The sequence below is a fragment of the Anastrepha obliqua genome, chromosome 5, assembly GCF_027943255.1.
Source record: "Anastrepha obliqua isolate idAnaObli1 chromosome 5, idAnaObli1_1.0, whole genome shotgun sequence".
Taxonomy (NCBI): domain Eukaryota; kingdom Metazoa; phylum Arthropoda; class Insecta; order Diptera; family Tephritidae; genus Anastrepha; species Anastrepha obliqua.
In genome coordinates, this window is record NC_072896.1 from 86150064 (window position 1) to 86171156 (window position 21093).

Genomic DNA, 21093 nt, shown 5'->3' on the forward strand with positions numbered 1-21093 from the left:
TTCAAGCGCTTTCACTTTCTCACATTAACTCGTTCAAAAGATACTTGGGCATAGACCACAAGTTGTAAGCTGCTTGGCCATATGAAGAAGAATCGTTCTGGCCACTCTCAAGTAAATGGCGATTAGAGACTTCTTCCACATACGTGAACTTCTATTGACATATGGAACCATTCTCCTGGCTGGCATAACTAATGGTTTAAACGAAGCGTTATAACTATCAACAGTGACTATTTCTGATAGCAAAAGATAATTAATCTTGTCTTCGTTCAGCTCAAAACACATTTCATATATTGTATTGCAAGTTTTAAAAAATCGTGTTGATTTTTAAACAATTTTTTTTTGTGACACCTCTAGCGGTTTTTTTGCAAACAACAAGTTGAATTTATAAAAGTTGGAATGAAGTTTTTATTTTTTTAGCAACTTAAAAATTGGACTTTCTTATTTCAAAACTCAACGGCCAAAAACACTGCATACATGAAATTTTTCTAAAAATGCAAATTAAAAAATTCAAAATTTGGTTGAAAGTTTTTGGAATTTTTTAAATATTAAGAAAGTCTTAAAGTTTGGTTTTTATGGTTCTTATTAGAGAACGAACGATATTTTTTTAATAGCAGAAAAAAATTTAAGTCGAAAAATATGCTTCATTTCATTTGCTTCATTTCTGCATTGTGTTTAAAAAATGTAGAAATAGCAGGGCGTCTGTAGAGGCTGAGATATCAAATCATCAAGAAATTAGCGTTAGATGACAAGTAAGCAGTTCAGACCTGCATAACATACAGAAATTAAGGGGGAACGCCACTGTGGGGGGTCAAGAAATAGTCGATATTTAGGATTTTTTTTCTGTAAGTTGGAATCATTATTCGAGGATCGGACAAAAAGCAATTTATTACATGTGTATTAAACTATGTTGATGTAAATTTTTAATGAAAAATATTGAAAATTGACAAATTTATGTAAATAAACGTAACGAGTTAAAAAAAATGACGTCATCTGGCGGCAGCGATACAGGAATGTATAATCATCTGAAACCAAAAACCTAAAATTTTTATTAATCCACACAATAGTGGCTGTCGTTGTACGTAGCCGTGTTTTTTTTTTTTTTGGTTTTTTTTTTTTTTTTTTGTGGATAAAATGGGGTTATTTGAATTTCGATGTGTGTTTTTCACCATTTTTTTGATTTTCAACAGGCCTAAAAAAATAGTTATTTTCAAAATTTTGAAAATCGGCTACGTACAACGATAGCCAATGTGATAACAAAAATTAAAAAAAATAAATAAATAAAAATCGGTTCATTAGTCTTCGAGAAATCGTTGCCACCGCATCAAAAAAAGTCGTTTCGAGAAAAACGCGTCTGAAATAAAGTATCGTATCGTAAGCGCTACGGGTCCGAACCGACGCGCGCTCACTTAAGTGCACATAGAATCGGGAATATCGCAAATTCCGGATTAAAATTTTTACCACATTTTCTTAAGTAGTTGTACTAACAATTTATGCAAAAAAATATCAATTTTTTTGAATATTCACAGTGGCGTTCCCCCTTAATAAAACTCAAATACTTTCCCGTTTGTTTCTACCTCCAGACTTGAGTAGATGTTCGGAAATATCTTAATGGAAGAAAATTTTCAACATTGTTTGCCAAAAAAAAATTGTCAAAAATCAAAGGGATTTCTGAGCGACTTAAAAATTTCACTTTATTGACTAAAATCGTATAGGCTGTTGAAGAAGTTCATTTAAGTAAATTTTTTTTTTTAAGTTGAACTTTTTTCTGAAAATTGTTAACATTATTTAAAATTTCATTAGAAGTTTTTGGACGCTTGATTTATGAGATATTTGTTTTTTCGCCAAAAAAATGTCCATGAAAAATATTACAAATATTCCAAAAAGTTAAAGTAACTTAATTATATGAGCACCAGTGTACTATACCGACGTATACTAGCCATGGTCAGTTCCTCTTTCAATTAGGAAGAAAACTGTTCACTGTCTCAGCGCACTTTAAGTGTTAGTAGAAGGACAATCAATAGCGGACAGAAATCGCACGCAAATTAGCGCAGTCATGAGCAATGAAACGAAGAAGAAAGCACAAAGGCGCTTGGCGTGGCTTCCGGTACTTGCCTTAATGTTTTATTTTTCAACTTTTACTGTCTTTCAATGACAACATTTCGTTGATTGAATAAGCGATTACGGGAGCTTCGCGTGATCGAGGCTATTTTCAATTAGCCGCGCATTTAAAAACAATACATTTTACTTTAATAGATAAATATTTTGTTGTCTGAGAAAGTTCACTTAAATTGCTAAATATTAAAGTGCCATAATGAAAGAGTGTCTGTATGTAGTATAAGTAAAGCACGAAACAGAGCTGTCTATAAATCGGCATATCGAAATATGTGTCTTATTTACCCAAAATTTATACAACAGCGTAAAACGGATTAGTCAAAAGGAGCTCTCTGAGTTATATGATACTGACCGGGATTTCAGACAGGTAGTTTTCATTTTGCCTGCTCTTGATTTGATCCAGTATACAATTCACAAGCCGTTGTTGTGACTCCGCACAAAAATATGGAGAACTTACTTTGCCAACAAACACACAATGGCACGCCTTTTGCCTACTCTTACGAGCAGAGTAGTTCAAACTTACTTAGAAAAGTAGAAAAGTTATATACACAGTACCACATACTCGTATAATTGCACGCTTAATTTTAGTTTTACTACCCTCTCTCTGTCAAAACGACGCTTTAGTGCTACTTGGAGAGTGCCAGAGTGGTACTTCAACCATTTCATTTCACGTTCTCGCTCTCTTCTCAATGCATTGCTTACAACAACTTCTAACTCAAATTGTTTATCAAACTAACGGAAATTTAGATTGCAAGCAAAATTGAAGTTTCATTGTTGTTGTTATACTCAAATCAATGTATTCTAAATATCATCAAAATAGCTACATACGAGGTGTGTTCAAAAAGTTTCGCGAATTTTGTGTTTTTTTTTCAAAAGTTATTTTTTTATTCATTAATATATCTTTTGTCCTCTTCAAAGTTATCCCCATGAGACATTATGCACTTGTGCCAACGTTTTTTCCAATATTCGAAGCACTTCAAAAAATCATTTTTTTTATCTTGTTCAGCTCCTCTTTCGATGCCGTCGATGTTTTTATCTCGTCAATCGTAGCGTAGCGTCGTCCTTTCATGGGCCTCTTCAGTTTCGGGAACAAGAAAAAGTCACAGGGGGCCAGATCTCGGGAATCAATGGCTGTGGCATAACTAGTGTGTTGTTTTTGCCCAAAAAGTCTCACACAAGCAACGTTATCGTGATGCAAGAGCCAATTTTTGTTGTTCCACAAATCCGGACGTTTCTCGTTTCTGGCGGATTGCTTTGCGCAAATTGCGCATAACTTTCACATAATATTCCTTATGGACCGTTTTACCCTGCGGCAAGAATTTATGACGCACAACGCCCCTGCAATCGAAGAAACCGACAAGCAAAACTTTTACATTCGACCAAACTTGGCGCGCTATTTTCGATCTTCGTTCGTGCGGCAGCTTCCATTGAGATAATTGAGCTTTGGTTTCCACATCATAACCATAAACCCATGATTCGTCACCAGGTATGACCCTCTAGAGCAAATTTGGGTCGTTGCGGACAGAGTCCAACATCTCATCATTTTTTAAAAATATTTTTGCGATTAATATAAAAAAAGTTATACTATTTTGATTTCGCCCTTTACAGGGGCGTTAGAGAGTTAGAAAGGTTGAATTTGCATATCTAAAAGTCTCCAATTCAAAATAGATTAACTTTTTTTATATTAATCGTAAAAATATTTTTAAAAAAGGACTTTAAAGCTAAAGAGTAGTACTTTGCGATGCCGTTGTGGAAAATTAAAAAAAAAACTTTACCTTGCTAAAAAAAAAATTAAAAGAATGGCCAAAATCTGCATTTTTTGACTATTTAACCTCAAATTGCCAAAAATCCTGACGTGCTGGAGCATTTTCAAGGTCATATTCGTTTTCAGCATAAAAAAACCTTCAGGAAACACCCATAGCGGTTTTAGAAGCTGTAAAAAAGCGAGATTTTGAAGGCCTATGATATTAATTATTTGAAATTTTTTTAATTTTTCTTTTAATTTATAAAGTTTTATAGTTTGATTTATATGTTTTGATTATAGAATAAACAATATTATATATATATATATACATGCCCCACAAAGTCTGCGTTCACCCGAATAGCCTTCTTAAATTTATTAAAAACAAAATAGAATATTATGATTAAATTGAGATCTTTACAATTTGTTTATTCACTACATTCCCAGCTGTTAACGGCAAAAAAAAGCAAGATTCCTCACTTCACTTTTTAGATAGCGGGAAAATAATTTCAGCAGCATGTAAATGTGGCACCAAAAAGTCTGCGTTCAGCCTGTTTATTTTAATGATACCGTTAATTTTAAGATATTTTTCCTTGTTTACATTAATTTTTGATTACGCATTACTTCGACTGAATGTTAACTGGAGATAATTAAAGAACATGCAATGAAAGGGAAAAGAAATAAGCGTTTCTGAGAGGAAAATAATTATAAAAATGTGGAAAGACGGAAAAAGTTTCCGAAATATTCGAAAATCTATTGGGAGAACGTATTCCTCTATTCAGTGAGTTGTAACAAATTTTCGGCAAACTGGAATTTTTACAACTAAGCCCAGGTCAGGGCGTCCGAAAAAATTATCGACCAGCGAAGAGCGTTCTATAATCATCCTCAAAATTAGTTGAAAACCTAAATCAAACATTTAAAAAAAGTATGTGCGCTGAAACTGCCAGAAAAGTTCTACGTCAAGCTGGATACCATGGTAGAGTCGCCCGAAGAAAGCCTTTCATTTCTCTTGTGAACAGACGTAAACGCATTCAGTTTGCTAATGAGTACATAAATAAGCCTCCCTAGTTCTGGAAAAAAGTACAATAATATTTTCAGACAAAAGTAAATTTTGTATATTCGGAATAAAAGGCCGTCAAATTGTTTGGCGAAAACCTGGAACTGTTCTTGAAAAGCAAAATCTTGTTGGCACGGTTAAGCACGGAGGTGGCGGGGTTATGGTTTGGGGCTGCATGGCGGCAAATTGAGTGAGTCAGTTAGAATTTATTGATTCGACGATGGATAAATGGGGATACTTAAACATAATAAAACGGAAATTAAAGCAAAGTGCAGAAAATCTCGGCTTATCAAGAACATTTTGGTTTCAACAAGATAACGACCCGAAGCACACAGCCGAGATCGTTAGGCTTTGGCTCTTGTACAATGCCCCAAAACAGCTTAAAACACCGCCACAGTCCCCAGATCTTAACCCCATCAAGCATCTGTGGGATCTATAGGAAAAAAGAATTCGTCAGCAAGTGATTACTAGTAAAGAGGTTTTGCGGAGTATCATGCAGGCAGAATGGAGGAAGACAACAGCAGAGGAAACAGAGAAACTAGTAAGTTCACTGCCAAATAAACTGAGTGAAGTCCTGAAGCAACGTGGATATCCAACTAAATATTATATTTAATTTTTGCATATAGCATATCATGTTTTTGTATTAGACTTTAAGACTGAACGCAGACTTTATGGTCGCTTTATTTACTTGTTACAGCCATTATTCACCGTTATCTAAAAACTTATGTGAGGAATCTTCAAATTTATTTTTGTTTTTGAAACTTAAACATATAATAAATATATAAATATATACAAATTTATAAAAATTATAACATCTTCCTATTTGTAGTGTGGTAATTTTCGAGTTTCACCGAGATTCGAACCTACGTTCTCACTGTGAATTCCGAATGGTAGTCACGCATCAACCCATTTGGCTACGGCGGCCACCGTAATATTTTTTTTATTAACTTTAAAATTTTAAAGTCGAAAAAGGTGGTAAATATAAATACAAAATATCATCATGCATTTAGTTATGTTTGCCACTAAGGGTACGGTGGCCTTAAACATGAATCGAAAATGCAAGCCAATTTTTTAAGATATTTTCATAATATAAAAATATTTAATAAAAAATAAAAGGAAAATAAAAATAAATAAGTAAATTTTAAACTTAGATCGCACATTACTTCTTCTTTATTTATTTCTTCCTTTTTAAATGAATATATAAAAAATAAAATAAAAAAAAAAAATAAAAAAAAAAAAAATAATAATCACAATAGTTAAAGGTAAAGTGGTCTCGTAGTGGACATGCGGAAAGTAGCGGACTCGACATAACAGAAATGGAGCTGGGAGAGGTATACAAGTACCTTGGAGTTATGCAAAGCAGCAGCATAAATACGATGCAAATGAGGAAAAATCTGATAGCAGAATTTAAAAGGCGCCTTCACGCTGTCTGTAAAACCCAACTTAATGGGAAAAACCAAATCCACGCTATTATTTCATTTGTCGTCCCGGTGGTATCGTATAGCTTCGGAATTGTAAAATGGACATCTACTCAAATAGAAAATCTACAACGAATAATACGTATAATTATGACTAAATATTTACAAGTCACGTCATCGAAAAAGCTCTATCATTCGAATGATGCTACCTAGAAAAGCGGGCGGCAAGGGACAGACTGAGGTTGGAGCACTGCACGACAAACTTATCTTAAACATAAGAGCATACTTCCAACATAAGTGCTCCCAATCCGATCTGCACAAGGCTGCTATTGCTGCGGATAATAATTACACCCCACTTCGGATGAATCAATCCTACGAAATCAGGAACGCAACCACAATAGATGAAAAAATCCAATGATGATCTGAAATGGCTGTATATCGTAAAGACTTGCTGAGCCCACATGTCGACCAAAAATTGTCGCATTTATGGCTTAGCAACAGGTCGATATTTGCCGAAACGGAGGGTACCATTTTCGCCATACAAGATGGTGTGATTCCAACTAGAAATTACATTAAATATGTAATACGAGATCCAAATGCCGCTGCAGACAGATGTCGAATATGAAATAGTCGTAGTGAGACAGTAGACCTCGTGCTAGCGGGATGCACCACACTGGCAGACAACGTGAAAACTCTTCAACTCCCAGAATATTTAATTTTCGACATGCAGAAAGAGGCCTTACTTAATTCTTGTCATATAGTCCGAAACTGTTTACAGTAAACGTTTTCCTTGTTTGTAAAAATGTTAACTATTTTATATAATATTTATAGACATTTATTTAATCGTAGTCTTTGTACCTGTTATAAATTATTGGCTTGCAGCAAAGCTGTCGCCAATTCATGTAAATCACTCCTTTTTGCCAGGTTCACACTACCTTTCTTTCTTTTTTTAATGTTCATTAATTCTTTTTAAAAGTATAGCTTTTTATATAACCAAAAACATATAAAACAGAATACAACATTTTGCATACAAAGTAAGAAAGATTAACAAGTTTCATCAGCATCAACAAGTTTCGAGCTTTTTAATTTAAATCTGTAGAAAATATTTTGGCATACACTCCTATAGCCTATTACAATTTTTATGTGGAAGAAAGTGCACAATTCAGAGGGGAAAAAATTAACAAAAATCGACATAATGTTTTAGCAACTTAAAATTTTTTTGTTCGATTTTCAATCGCAGTTTTCAAAACTCACGAAAATGTCATTGCAACAATCATAGAAATGATTGTTAATCCTTAAAGAGCTGCCGCTATAAAAACAGGGCACTTGGAAAAAAACAGTACAGTTTTAGGTTTTCCTATCTTAAAAAATTATGCAGAACGCAGACGTTTGAAAAGCAGTAAAGTCCCTGCAAGAAACAAAACGAGTGGTCACTGTAGTTATAGATCCCTATTTAGTTGAAAATCAGCTATTGCAGCGAAGAAAGTAGTCCCTTGTTTCAAAGAAGATTTTCATAAATAAGTGGTAGTGGTTGGCAATTGAACTGCACTTATAAAAGACTTACTAACCTAACAAAAACCACACCTTATAAATCTATCATCGTACCCATCTTACTAAGAGGCGAAAAATTATAAGCGCGGAAACGTTACTTTGAGTTTTAAAGAGAGTGGTTAAGATAACGGTGTTTTCCTCGCACGAATCCTCGAGGTGTTTGGTCGAACAAAGAGGGAATGGAGCTTCCTTTGTGCAACATCAAGTTGCTCTTCAAGAAGCGAGGCTTCAGCCAACTCAACAAACGCCTATTTGGACAGAGATACAACTGCGGCGTGCAAATGAATGTGAACTTAACCAGATACGGTTTGGTGATAGATAACCATGGGGTAAAACCCAGCCTCGGCTGTGTGGGCTGTTTGGCGGATGTTAAAGTAGCTCAGTCGCCTCCTTTTCTCAATATTCGTTCTCACTTTTCAGTTATCAATGGCCTAGAAGCATTGTTAATCTTCTAAACTGGTCCTTTTATTGTTCTACAGTGAAACCTCTATTGGGCGGACACTCACCGTCAGTTAGCTTTTGCTCGTACAAGAGAGTTGCCCACTCAAAATAGGGAAACTTCTTTCGATACATAAGATTTGGTATAGAAAAAAATGTCCGCTCAATGGACACTGTTACACTGTACGAGTATATCATTTCCCTGCTCTCCTACTTAGTGTCGTCTTAACCGACAATCGCTCCTTACATATATAGAAGTTTAGCCCAATTCTATTATTGGAGTAGCTTCAAGCTTTCAAGTTGTAAGAGAAACATGGTGGTTCTTTTTTGTACGCAAAAAAGGCAGGTGGACTCTGGGCGGACTGGGAACTGAACTTTGTTCATTTTGAGATGTCATCTAAAAACTTAGCTCTACATTTGAACTAATTTTACAAAAATTTTACTTTGCTTGCATTCTTAATTAATTTAAGTTACATTCTAGGAAAATCATAGGTTCAACGAATTGCACAAAACCAATCTGACAAAGTTCACTCTTGAACTTTGAAATCTTGAAAACAATTTTCTGTCTCTACTCCACTCCAATCCACTTCACTCTGCACTTCTACTTATACTAATAACATTTTTCGTTCACTTCCCCTTCCTCTATTTTAGAATTGTCACCATCGCCTACAGGGTGTCGCTCAACTCGAGGAAGCCTTACGCAACACCGATACACTGGCACAAGTTCAGCCTTGTCTTGATAGTTTGCTCCGCACACTACTCTCCTCCGAACGAAATCCAGATGTGGCAGAAGCAAAGCAACAACTACTAATCAATCTCATAACACGTTTGCCACTGGACAATTTGGAGGATCGCACAACACAAATAATGACCGGTCTATGTCGCCAAGGCGGCGCTGGCGCAAATCGAGTATGCAAAGCATTGATGCATCGACTGCCGACGGCGACAATTGTACTCAAATTATTATCGCAAGAATTTTTACATGCAAAGAGCTCAAGGGTAAGTGCAACAAGCGAAATCGCACAAGAAAACCAGCTGACCAACAAATGGTGGACTGCTGACCGCAGCTCTACTTTGAGAAATTATGAAATGTCTGTGCATATTAACAAGCTGGCCCAGTTGTGGCAACGTGTACTCATTGTTGCTATTTATGTCGCTGTGCTGGCTTTGTATTGCTAGAATTGATGAACTTCCGTTCTTCTTTTGTACACTTTTTTGCATTTAATTTTGTTCACTTGATACTGTTATTATTTGCTACTGATTTTCTTTCTCTATCTCCCTCTCTCTTTCTTGCTTTTTCTCAACACAGTTCCGCGAACATGCGCTTCAAGTGGTCATGTACTCGCTGATGACCTTTCCTAGCACTTGCTTTGACACGGCCACCTGTGTCACACAGGCCACGTATGCCGCCTTGAATCGCAAACGTCGCGTGCGTCAAGCCGCTTTAGATGTGCTCGCTATTTTGGGGCAGATTACCACTACACGCGCCGTACTCGATGTAGTGCAAGATATAGTCTCTGCACGAGATGATGGCCCAGCTCTGCTAGCCGCTGTACGCACGCGACTCGCCCGCAAACAAATGCCGCTCGTCAGTGCTGATGGACAGGTGCAATATGCGCTGCGCGTACCCTCGCCACATACGGCGGAGGCCGCGGATGCAGCTAGCGGGCAGATGGGTGCTGATATTGGTTGGATTGTGGCGGGTGTGGGTTCAGTGTCGCCGGGCACGTTAAAGCGGCGCACTTCTAGACGCAGCTTTCGTTGTTTGCCACCCCACAATGCATCGGATGTCGATAGTATGGCTATGGGAACGCCGTGTGGAAAGTGAGTGGAATGATGATGACGGATTAAGTTGGGATTTAGTTTATTAATTTGTTATTTTATTTATATTTAATTCCAGTTTTCGAAAGGGTGATGGGAACAGCAGTCGGAGGCATGCTTTTCAGTCACCACCAGATGTTTATGACAACTTTAAGGAGTCCTCAGCAAGCAGTAATGTGAGTTTGAATATTATTTTGACATTTTATCAACTATTGAATAGCACAAAAGAAGGTTTGTACTTTGATCTCGAGTTCTTTTGTGCTTTTTCTAATATAAGAATGGTTTTGTGTTTGCAGAAACTCTTATGAATGTTTTATGAATATTTTGCAAATTTCTGCCGTTTGGAATTTTTACTTTGCTCGTGAGAATTAAAAACAAAAAAACAACATTTAATACATTTTTGTGAATTAAAAAAAATTAAAAACATAACAAAAAAAAAACATTTTATAATTTTTTTTTACTATAATACTTCCGGAAATAATTTGTTTCTACTTTAATTCTCATAACTTTTAATTCTCATTCACCCTGAAATATTTCTATGTAACTTTACAAAACAAAAAATATTTTATAATTATTTTTTCTTTATTTTATAATTTTTTTTAACTCTAATGCTTGCGGAAATCATTTTTTTCTACTTCTAAATTAATTCTCACTTATCCCAAAAAATTTCTATAAAAGCTAAAAAAAAAAAAAAAAAAAATAGTTTATAATTATTTTTTCTTTTTTTAACTATAATACTTCCGGAAATAATTGTTTTCTACTTATAAATTAATTCTTACTCTTCCTGAAAAATTTCTATACAACTTAAAAAACAGAAAATATTCTATACATTTTTTTTAACATAATACTTTTTTTCTACTTCTAAATTAATTCTCATCCTGAAAAATTTCTATAAAACTTAAAAAACAAAAAATAGTTTATAAATTTTTTTTAACTATAATGCTGCCGGAAATCATTTTTTTTTTTTTTGTAATATACTTTTAAATTAATTCTCACTTATCCCGAAAAATTTCTATAAAACTAAAAAAAACAAAACAATATTTTTTTTAACTATAATACTTCCGAAAATAACTTTTTTTCTACTCCTTAATTAATTCTCACTCATTCTGAAAAATTTCTATAAAACTTTACAAAACAAAAAATATTTTATAAATTTTTTTTAACCATAATAATTCCGGAAATTTGTTTCTACTTATAAATTAACTCTCACGCATCTTAAAAAATGACTGTAAAATTGAGAAAAAAAAACCAAAAAATATTTTATAATTTTTTCTTCCTTTTTTATTATGTTTTTATAATTTAAACAAAAAATATTTTATAATTTTTTTTCTTTTTTCAAAAATAACTTTATTACTTCTAAATTAATTCTCCTCATCCTGAAAAATGTTTGTAACACCAAGAAACCAAAAAATATTTTATAATTTTTTTTAACTACATATAATACTTCCGGAATTTTTTTTTTCTAATTGTAAATTAATTCTCACTGGTCCTGAAAAAATTCTATAAAACTTAGAAAAAATATATTTTATATATTTTTTTCTTTTTTTTTGTAGTTATTCTGAAAATATTTTTTTTCTACTTCTTAATTAATTCTCACTCATCCTGAAATATTTCTATAAACTAAAACTGCTAAATCTCAATTACATTTTCTTAGAAAGTTCTTTAGTAACAAAGGAACACAAAAATTTAATGATTAGCACCGCAATGAAATTAAAAATATATTTTTTTAAAGTTATTAAATATTCTTATTACTATTTATCATTTCTTAAATGAAATTGGAATATCATCAAAATAAAAGTTTCAGCCAAATATTATTTTTGTTGCCTTTTTTTAAAATAAATGCCTGCCCCCAGGAGTAAACGATCAAATTCACTAAATATTTTTCTTACTAATGATTTTAAACTGAAATAAAACAACGAAAATTCAATTTGAGCACTCTTTATTATTATTGTATAGAACCATTCCTTACATTTATTTTTTAAAGATAATCCCTTTCAAATGTTGGCCGCAACTGCGCCGTAATTCGGCCATCCGTAAACACCAATTTTGACTGACGCTCACATGAGTCGCTCGAGGACTTCGGTCGGTAACTCGTGAATAACTTCAGTTATGTTGGCTTCCAGTGCCTCAATCGAAACTGGTTTATCCACGAAGTACTTAGACTTCACATACCCCTACAAATAAAAATCCAAAGGGGTGACATCACACGATCCTTTTGGTCAATCCACTGGTCTGAGACGAAAGCTAAAGTTAATCTGAATTCTGAGCCCATTTCATTTAGATGCTTATATCAGAAAATGTTTTTTCATATCACTGCTTTCTTTATATTCATATAAAGTTTTAAAAATATATTTCATGTGAAGATTCAATGTAAAGAAGTGGCTTTCTTCAGCTGCTGTGTCCAGCAAAATTGCACAGTTTGGCGTGAAGTCTAGTATACTTAGGACCCTTTTTATGAAGTACCTTTGCAGTTTGTCGACCTCATCCGATAGTGTATAACCCCACATAGGATTGTATAGATCTACAGACAGCTTGAAAAAGTTTATGTTTATTTATTTTAAAAATTTTAGTGTAACAAAGCGCAAGTTTGAAGTTGCTAGAAAATCTCGTTGATTTTTTGCAAGTGTCACCCTTGAAATGTTTGTTTATATGGAGAAGATAAGCAACACCGTTAAAGAAAAAAATTAAAAAAAGTCAACGAAAATTTTGGGCTACTTCAAACTTGCATTTCAATATACGAAAATTGAGTGGACTTCAAAACTGCGTACCCAATGCTTTTTTTTTTTTTTTGTTAATTCTGAATAAAAATATTAAAATTTTAAGGAAAATTAGTCTATTTCTTATAAATATTGTACAAAGTGTGGATTATATATATATAGTTGGCGGGTACACCCTTTTTGGGTGTTTGACCGAGCTCCTCCTCCTATTTGTGGTGTGCGTCTTGATGTTGTTCCACAAATGGAGGGACCTACAGTTTCAAGCCGACTCCGAACGGCAGATATTTTTATGAGGAGCTTTTTCATGGCAGAAATACACTCGGCGGGTTGCCATTGCCTGCCGAGGGGCGAGCGCTTTTAGAAAAATATTTTTATTAATTTTGGTTTCACCGAGATTCGAACCAACGTTCTCACTGTGAATTCCGAATGGTAGTCATGCACCAACCCATTCGGCTACGGCGGCCGTCGTATGGATTACCTGGCGGCAAAGTGTGGATTACTGGATTAATTTGAAGCCTGAATTAATAAAGTTTTTATTAAAGAATAAACTATATTTTTTCAAAAAAATATTTTTTAATTAAAAAGCCAATAAATAAATTATCGAAGCTTGAGGAAATGAGGACTTTCTATATTTCTTTCTTTCGCGCGCTGTTTATGCACCACTTGGAGCAATTACCCCAGTTTCACTGCAAGCAGGTCAATTGGCAAATATTCGTGCCACAACCATTAACCATAACAATTGTGACATAATTATTATCTCATTTATTTAGTTTCTCGTGACTTGACCATACGGAAACTGTTCCAATTCCAAGTGCGATTGACCTCATTTAAAAACGGAACGTTACATACATTTGTATAGCATTATAAATACCCTTATATAAGTGTCTACATAGGTAAACATACGTATATACACAGATGTTTTTCAATATAAAATTGAGTTTGCGTTCACGAAAGGCTAATAAATATTTAATAATCGAAGTTACTTAGGGTTTGTGGGCGGGCGTAAGGGTGGTGATATTTCATGATGGGTCACCGTATTTCTGATTGTTCTAAGAAATATTCTTTTCGTGTGAATATGTATCTACGTATGTCTACTAATTTAAACAAAAATTTTTTTTTACTTTATAGTTTCTTTTTTATTTAAAACTTTATTCATTTCCTGTGTCAACGCGTGACAGAAAAATAAACGTTCAACAGTTACACTGATTTCTTTTAAATTATTTGCATTTTGCAAATTGAAAAGAATAAATGCAAAGGGCATTTACTTGCCATACAGCCCGCGAAAGAATGGATTCACTGTATCGTTGTTTCGGTGAACAATTTATCACTCGTCTCGACAACCAGCTTCTATTGAAGCATTGAAAGCCAAAATTACTGAAGTTATTCACGAGATACCGATCGAAGTCCTCCAGCGAGTCAAATTGGTGTTTACGGATGACCGAATTACGGCGCAGTTGCGGCCAACATTTGAAAGGGACTATCTATCCAGTCAATTTGAATTTTCGTTGTTGTATTTCAATTTAAAACCCGATACCTTTATTTACTCGTCTCGTCAGAGTCCAAAAAAAAACAAGTAATTATAATTTCATATTGATTTCGATATTATTTCACGAATTTATTTGGATTTATTGGATTGTAAGAAAAGGTTTGCCTAAGTTCGAGCGGAATCAAACTTCAAACCGCCGTGACCGAATGACTTTTCGCGTGATTACTATAAACTATGAGTATAAATAATCAAAAAATAAAAAGAAAAAGTGCAGGCCATGATAAAACTCCAAGCGCACAGAGACATCCTCTCTAATAAAGAGCCATACTTTTAAGATTCATGTTCTCAAAGCATAGCCGCTAGAATGTTTTATGTGGTCATGTCATCAAATGCAACGTGCCTTAGATAAGGTCTTTCGCCGATTTTCATTAGAATTTACTTAGAATAACAAATATTTTTTGTTCCACTGTTCATTCACTGTTTCATTTAATGATACTTTAATATTTAGTAGAAGTTTGAAATGGTTAGCCGTGCACCTGCCAAATAGCAGATTCGGGGATGATACCTTCTACTCTTAATAAGTACATCGAAAGTATTGGATATAAACTATTAATTATCAAACTCTTTTGTCTGCTGCACTAATTACGTGTCATTAAAATTTGAGCTGGGTATTTAATGTCGTAATATTCTCCTGTGTTCACAAAACTGGCAATGAGATATATTGCAAGGTTTTGAATATTTATTTAATTTTTTAATTATTTATGATAAAAAATAATTATTTAGTTATTTTTTTCTTATAAATTATGTATTTAATTTGTATTTAATTTTTTTTGTAAAAAATATATGAATTATTTATCTACTTCTTATATAATTTTTTTTTATAAGAATTTGTAAATTATTTATTTATTTCAAAAAAAAAAAATAATTTTTAATAAAAATGTTATATATATTATTTATTTATTTTTTATGTAATTTGTTTTTTTTTTTTTAATATATTAATTGTTTCATTTATTTTTATTTACTTTTTTTTATAACAATTATACAAATTATTTATTATTGTTTTACTTAACTTTTTCATAAAAAATATATAAATTATTTATCTACTTCTTATTTGATTTTTTTTATAAAAATTTATAAATCATTTATTTATTTTTCATGATTTTTTTAAATAATTTTTAATAATATCTAAATTATATACTTATTTCAAAAAAAGTAATAATTTTTAATAAAAATATTATATATATTATTTATTTATTTTTTATGTAATTTGTTTTTTTTTTGAAATATGTATATAAAATTATTAAAAAAATTATTTATAAATCATTTATTTACTTTTCATGAATTTTTTTTAATAAAAATTTGTAAACTATTTACTTATTTCAAAAAAAACAAATAATTTTTAATAAAAATATTATATATATTATTTATTTATTTTTTATTTAATTTTTTTATAAAAATATACAAATATTTAATTTATTTTTATTTTCTTTTTTTATAACAACTATATAAATTATTTATTATTGTTTTACTTAACTTTTTTCATAAAAAATATATAAATTATTTTTCTACTTCTTATTTAATTTTTTTTATAAAAATTTATAAATCATTTATTTATTTTTCATGATTTTTTTTAAATAATTTTTAATAAAATCTAAATTATTTACTTATTTCAAAAAAAAAAAAAATTTTTAATAAAAATATTATATATATTATTTATTTATTTTTTATGTAATTTGTTTTTTTTTATAAAAAATATATAAAATATTTATTTCCGTTTTATTTAGGTTTTTTTATAAAAATTATATAAATTATTTACTTATTTTTATTTAATCTTTCTTAAAGTATAAATTAATTGTTTATTTTTCATGTACTTTTTAATTTTTTTTATTTTTATTTAAAAAAATTTGTGAATTTCTGTATTTTTTTTTAATATTTAAATTATTTATTTTAAATTTTTTAATAAAACATATAGTTCACACTACAATAAACTCATATAATCAAAAAACTGTCCGTTTTTTTAAACAAAAAAAATTTTGGTATATATAATATTTATTAATTTTTGTTTATAAGAAATCTGTGACTTATTTATTCAATATTTTTTTATAAAAAAATAAAAACAAGCTTATAGAATCAAATAACGGTAGTTTTTTTGATAAAACTTTTTTAGTATTTATTAATTTTTTTTTTAATTTAAACACTACAACAAACTCATGTAATCAAATAACTGAAAATTGTTTTTAATGAAAAAAGCTTATTATTATTTTTTTGTTTTTACGTAAAATATTTAAATTATTTATTTAAGTTTTTTTTTAATAAAAAATGTAAAAACAAACTCATGTAATCAAATGACTAAATTGTTTTTTAGTACACATTTTTGATCATATATATACATTTTTTTATAAAAAATATCAAAATTACTTATATAAGTTTTGTACTAAAAAATTTTTTATATTTTGTTTTATAAAAAATATGTAAATTATTTATTTAATTTTTTTTAATAAAAAATATAGTTCACACTAAAACAAATTCATGCTAAGATGTAACTGAAAGTTCCAAAGTTGAGCAAAATTAAAGACAAATCTAAAAAATTTTCATAAAAATTTCAAATTTAAAAAAAAAATTCGGGGTATGCAGCTTTAAAGCCCATTGAATTTTGTGGAAAATATATTAGAATTTTTTAAGCCGTAAAAATATCAATTTCGATAAAGTCAGAAATTTTTCTAAAAGTTTACATTACACTCGTTTACAAGTAATTAAAGATTTGTTTACCCCACAGCAAATATTTTTTTCTGTCCTATAATTTTCGCGATATCGTCAAATAATCCTAATCATTTGGATTTGGAATTTTCAAGGCATAAAAAAGGGCTTTTAAGATTGATACTTGCTTATAGAATCATGCTGTTGGTTGAAGTGGTGATTCACCAAGAATTCAATTAGCGCTTCCACATCATTTTGTTGTCACATCCTCGCTACCAGCGACTTATACAGGTTATTCCTTCACGACCATAACCAGTCTGCGCGATTGATAAACCTTATAAGGTTGTTTACGTCTGTACCAGCCAACTCTTCGAGGTCAGTCAGCTCTTCTCAAAAAGCGTTTTGCCAAGGATTAACATCCTCGTCTTCCATAGGCCAGAGCATTCACAGAGGAAGTGGAATATGTTTCTTTCCTTTTGCTTCTTTTTTTGGCTACTTGCTCTCCTATGGGTCAGAAGCCAGCCAATTATTAAAATTTTTATTTTAATCATACATGTAAGTATATATGAGAGCTTATACATTTCTCACAATAAAGGTTTGGTTATGGGGTAGTTGGGCTGTACGACCAGCTCACTTAGACCTTACAGATTCGTTGTGATATCAATGTGTGACACAGCAACCTCATTTATTTTTCTTTGTGAAACCATTTTATGGCTCTTATGAAGTGCAGAATTGGTCCCTCCCCTCGCCAGACAGTTCCGTATGAGAATTTTAAAAGTATCGACCTCAAAAACCTGCTCTGATTTTAGCTATGGCTGGATAATTGCAAAGGCAGCGCTCAACTGTTTCTTCCTCGTCTCTACAACTTCTGCAATATTCATGGGAGCAAAAAACTAATCTCAAGGAATGCTAGCCAAATAGTCAATGATCGGTTATAAAGCTATGACCTTCACGATATCATCTCTTCAAAGGCTAAGCAGTTCCTTTTTCTCGTTCTTGTTTATTTGCTACCACAGTAACCTACCTGTAACACATGTGCCTTATTCGCCTCTTGGATAATTATAATAGTTTTTGTTACTCACAATACATATAAATCGAACATTTTCATAGCTTTAGGGGGAAAAATATATTTTCTGGAAACTTTGTAAATACCTTCAAAATATTTTATTTTAATGAAAAATAAGGTATAAGCAAAATATATATATTTTAATTAACTTTAATCGACTAGCGCTTTCTCTAGATATTCTAAAACCATTAATGGGCGATATGTCGAAACCTGCATGACAGAAAAAAAATTATGTAAATTTTCGGACTCAGCGAGTGGATTTAAATAGGAATTGAATGGTATTCATGCCCAGAGGAGTAAAACTCGAAATAATCGAACCCTTGCTAAACTTAAGCGGAAAGAATTTTCCTTGCACTCTGTCTTCAATTTTTGTATTAAATTAATACAAACCCCGCATTAACTTTTGTTTTATTGAAATTCTCAAATCAAACACAACAGCCATTTTTATGCCGGTGCATTTATAATTTAAAACGTCTGTTTACTCTCATCACTCAATAAAACTAAATCGAAAGCAGTGGGTAAAACGCCATCGGTTATTTTAAAACCCAACTCGTTTATAGAACAAACCCACCTGGGAAATTCATGGAAATTTAAATTGCTCACGCCGCTTATTGTTGTGAGAGATAAGACATTTGTACGCCACACACATACATACAAACGCCCATAAACCCAGCCACAGCAGTTCAAAGCGATTGTGCTCACACACACACGCGCGAGTTAAAATCCATCCTAACACTTCACAGTCATACGAATGGAAAAACTGTTAACAAAGTGCTAAGCGCGTTACGTACTCACATACAAATATAATAATTTAAGCTACCGGCATGCAAAAACAAATAATACACATCAACTTACACGTACAAGTAAAATTTTTAATGGTTGAATGGCTGTTTTTAAAAGCAGCTGATAGACAACTGACTGGCTAATTTGTTACTGGGGGATATCCATGCACACCAACATACATAGGCACGTAGATATATACTTATATAGAAATTTCTTACACATAACTGTGTTTGTTTATAAGCAGCTATACGCCATGCAACTGCTTAACTACGCCATGCCTACAGGCAGCCAGTGTCAGTTCGACTTTTGTTGCCTGAGGTCTACAACGGGAATTCGCACGGATATTCGCAGCCACGGAAACTTTGCAATACTAGCAGGAAGAATTGGCGGCTTATGCATTTCTGTATTTTCTGTTTATATGTGTGTGTGTAGTTGTGTGCCGGTAAAGTGCAGGAATTTAAATTTCTATAAACTGGTGTTAAAGTGTAGCACAATAACAAATGGTTTTACCATTTGTGATTGATCCGAAATATAGTAGACGAAAAATGGTCGATATCTATCAAGCGTTTCCAATGTTCAATTTGGTGCCGGTGAATTTCAAAGCATGGGTGAGTGATGAAATTGCAAGTTGCAAGTATTGAAATGTGGTAGAGACATTGGAATTCCGCAGCTAAACTGATGCATTGGGCCTCTTCGAAAGTTACCGGCTGTAAATAGCATTCAACAAAATAATTAAAAATAATTTTTAATAAAAATATTATATATATTATTTTTTATGTAATTTGTTTTTTTTTTTTTTTATAAAAAATATTTAAAATATTTATTTCCGTTTTATTTACGTTTTTTTTATAAAAATTATATAAATTATTTACTTATTTTTATTTAATCTTTCTTAATGTATAAAGTTAGCGGCTGTAAATATAATAGCATTCAACAAAATAATTAAAAATATTTTTATGCTAAGAAGACAAGTGATTGACGCTAGACTAACACAATTGGTTTATTAAGCGCACAAAAGTATGCAATGGAATTCAGTTTTAATAAATTAATAAATAAATCGTGTAGGCGCCTCCCAGTTATCATTCCAAGAGTGTTCCAAATTTATGAGATTCGGACTGAGTCATAAGTAGTTCATATAACTAGTAGAACGTGCGTCTATAATATTGGTGTGTTGTGAGTCGAAATAATGTAAAATAAATATAGTGAATCACAGCTTATTTGATGCAGCCGAAAAAAATTATTAAAATATCAAATATATTTTATGGTATTTACATTACAGAAAAAAATCTTATATTTTTTTATTGTTAAATAACATGTTTTATTTAATAATAAAAAATAACAAAAAATGTTTCTTCATAAGAAAGATATGGCAAATTAAATTAATTCAGTTACAGTTTTGAGGTTACAGCTTAAATGATGCACTAAATTAAAAGTATTCAAAAAACGTAAACACCTTTAAATTTCGATTTCATGATTACGGCTAAAACTCGTATTTAGTGGGGTATCCCTTTTGATTCAGAACAGCTTTTAGTCGGGAATTCATAGATTCTACAAGTTTTGCTGTATAATCGGAACTAATTTTATCCCATTTTTCCTGTAGTGCCCATTTCAGATTAAAAGCATTAGAAATATTGTGGTCACTTATTTTATGTTCCAGCACTGAACACAAATTCTCAATAACGTTGAGATCTGGACTCTGTGCAGGTGTCTGCACTACATGTGGGCAGTTCCAGATAAGCCAAGTTTTTACAATACCAGACGTATGCTTGGGATCGTTGTCTTGATAGAACCTAAACGAATCCCTAATGCCCATTTTATCCGCACTTTGTACTACATTATCTTTTAGCAGATCCAGATACATCTATTTCTTCATGTTTCCTTCGATAAATGTTAAATTTCCGACGCCTGAAAAGGACATGCAACCGCTTACCATCATACTGCCCCTGCCGTGTTTAACTGTAGAGCGCAAATTACATGGTTGAAGCGCGGTATTTGGTTTTCTCTAAACGCAGGACTTTCCATCGTACCTGAAAAGGTTAAATTTGCTTTCAGCCGCAAAAACAACGGACTTCCAGAACGAAATGTCTTTGTTCAAAATTCTATTCTTTGTTTTCTATTACGAGCCTTAATCAACGGCTTATTTGGGGCAGTCCTTCCACGAAAATTTTCTTCGCGCCGATTTGTACGAACAGTTTCAGGGTTACAG

At 32.0% G+C, this 21093-nt stretch overlaps 1 protein-coding gene across 1 annotated transcript in view; it reads left to right on the forward strand.

The window, feature by feature from the left end:
- The window catches only part of LOC129248515 (uncharacterized), an 84203-nt gene that overhangs the window by 19030 nt on the left and 44080 nt on the right, over positions 1-21093 (forward strand). The window contains exons 2-4 of the mRNA XM_054888088.1: positions 8969-9316; positions 9627-10141; positions 10218-10314. Of these exons, the coding sequence (XP_054744063.1) occupies positions 8969-9316; positions 9627-10141; positions 10218-10314 (960 nt within the window). The remainder of the gene's footprint in view (positions 1-8968; positions 9317-9626; positions 10142-10217; positions 10315-21093) is intronic.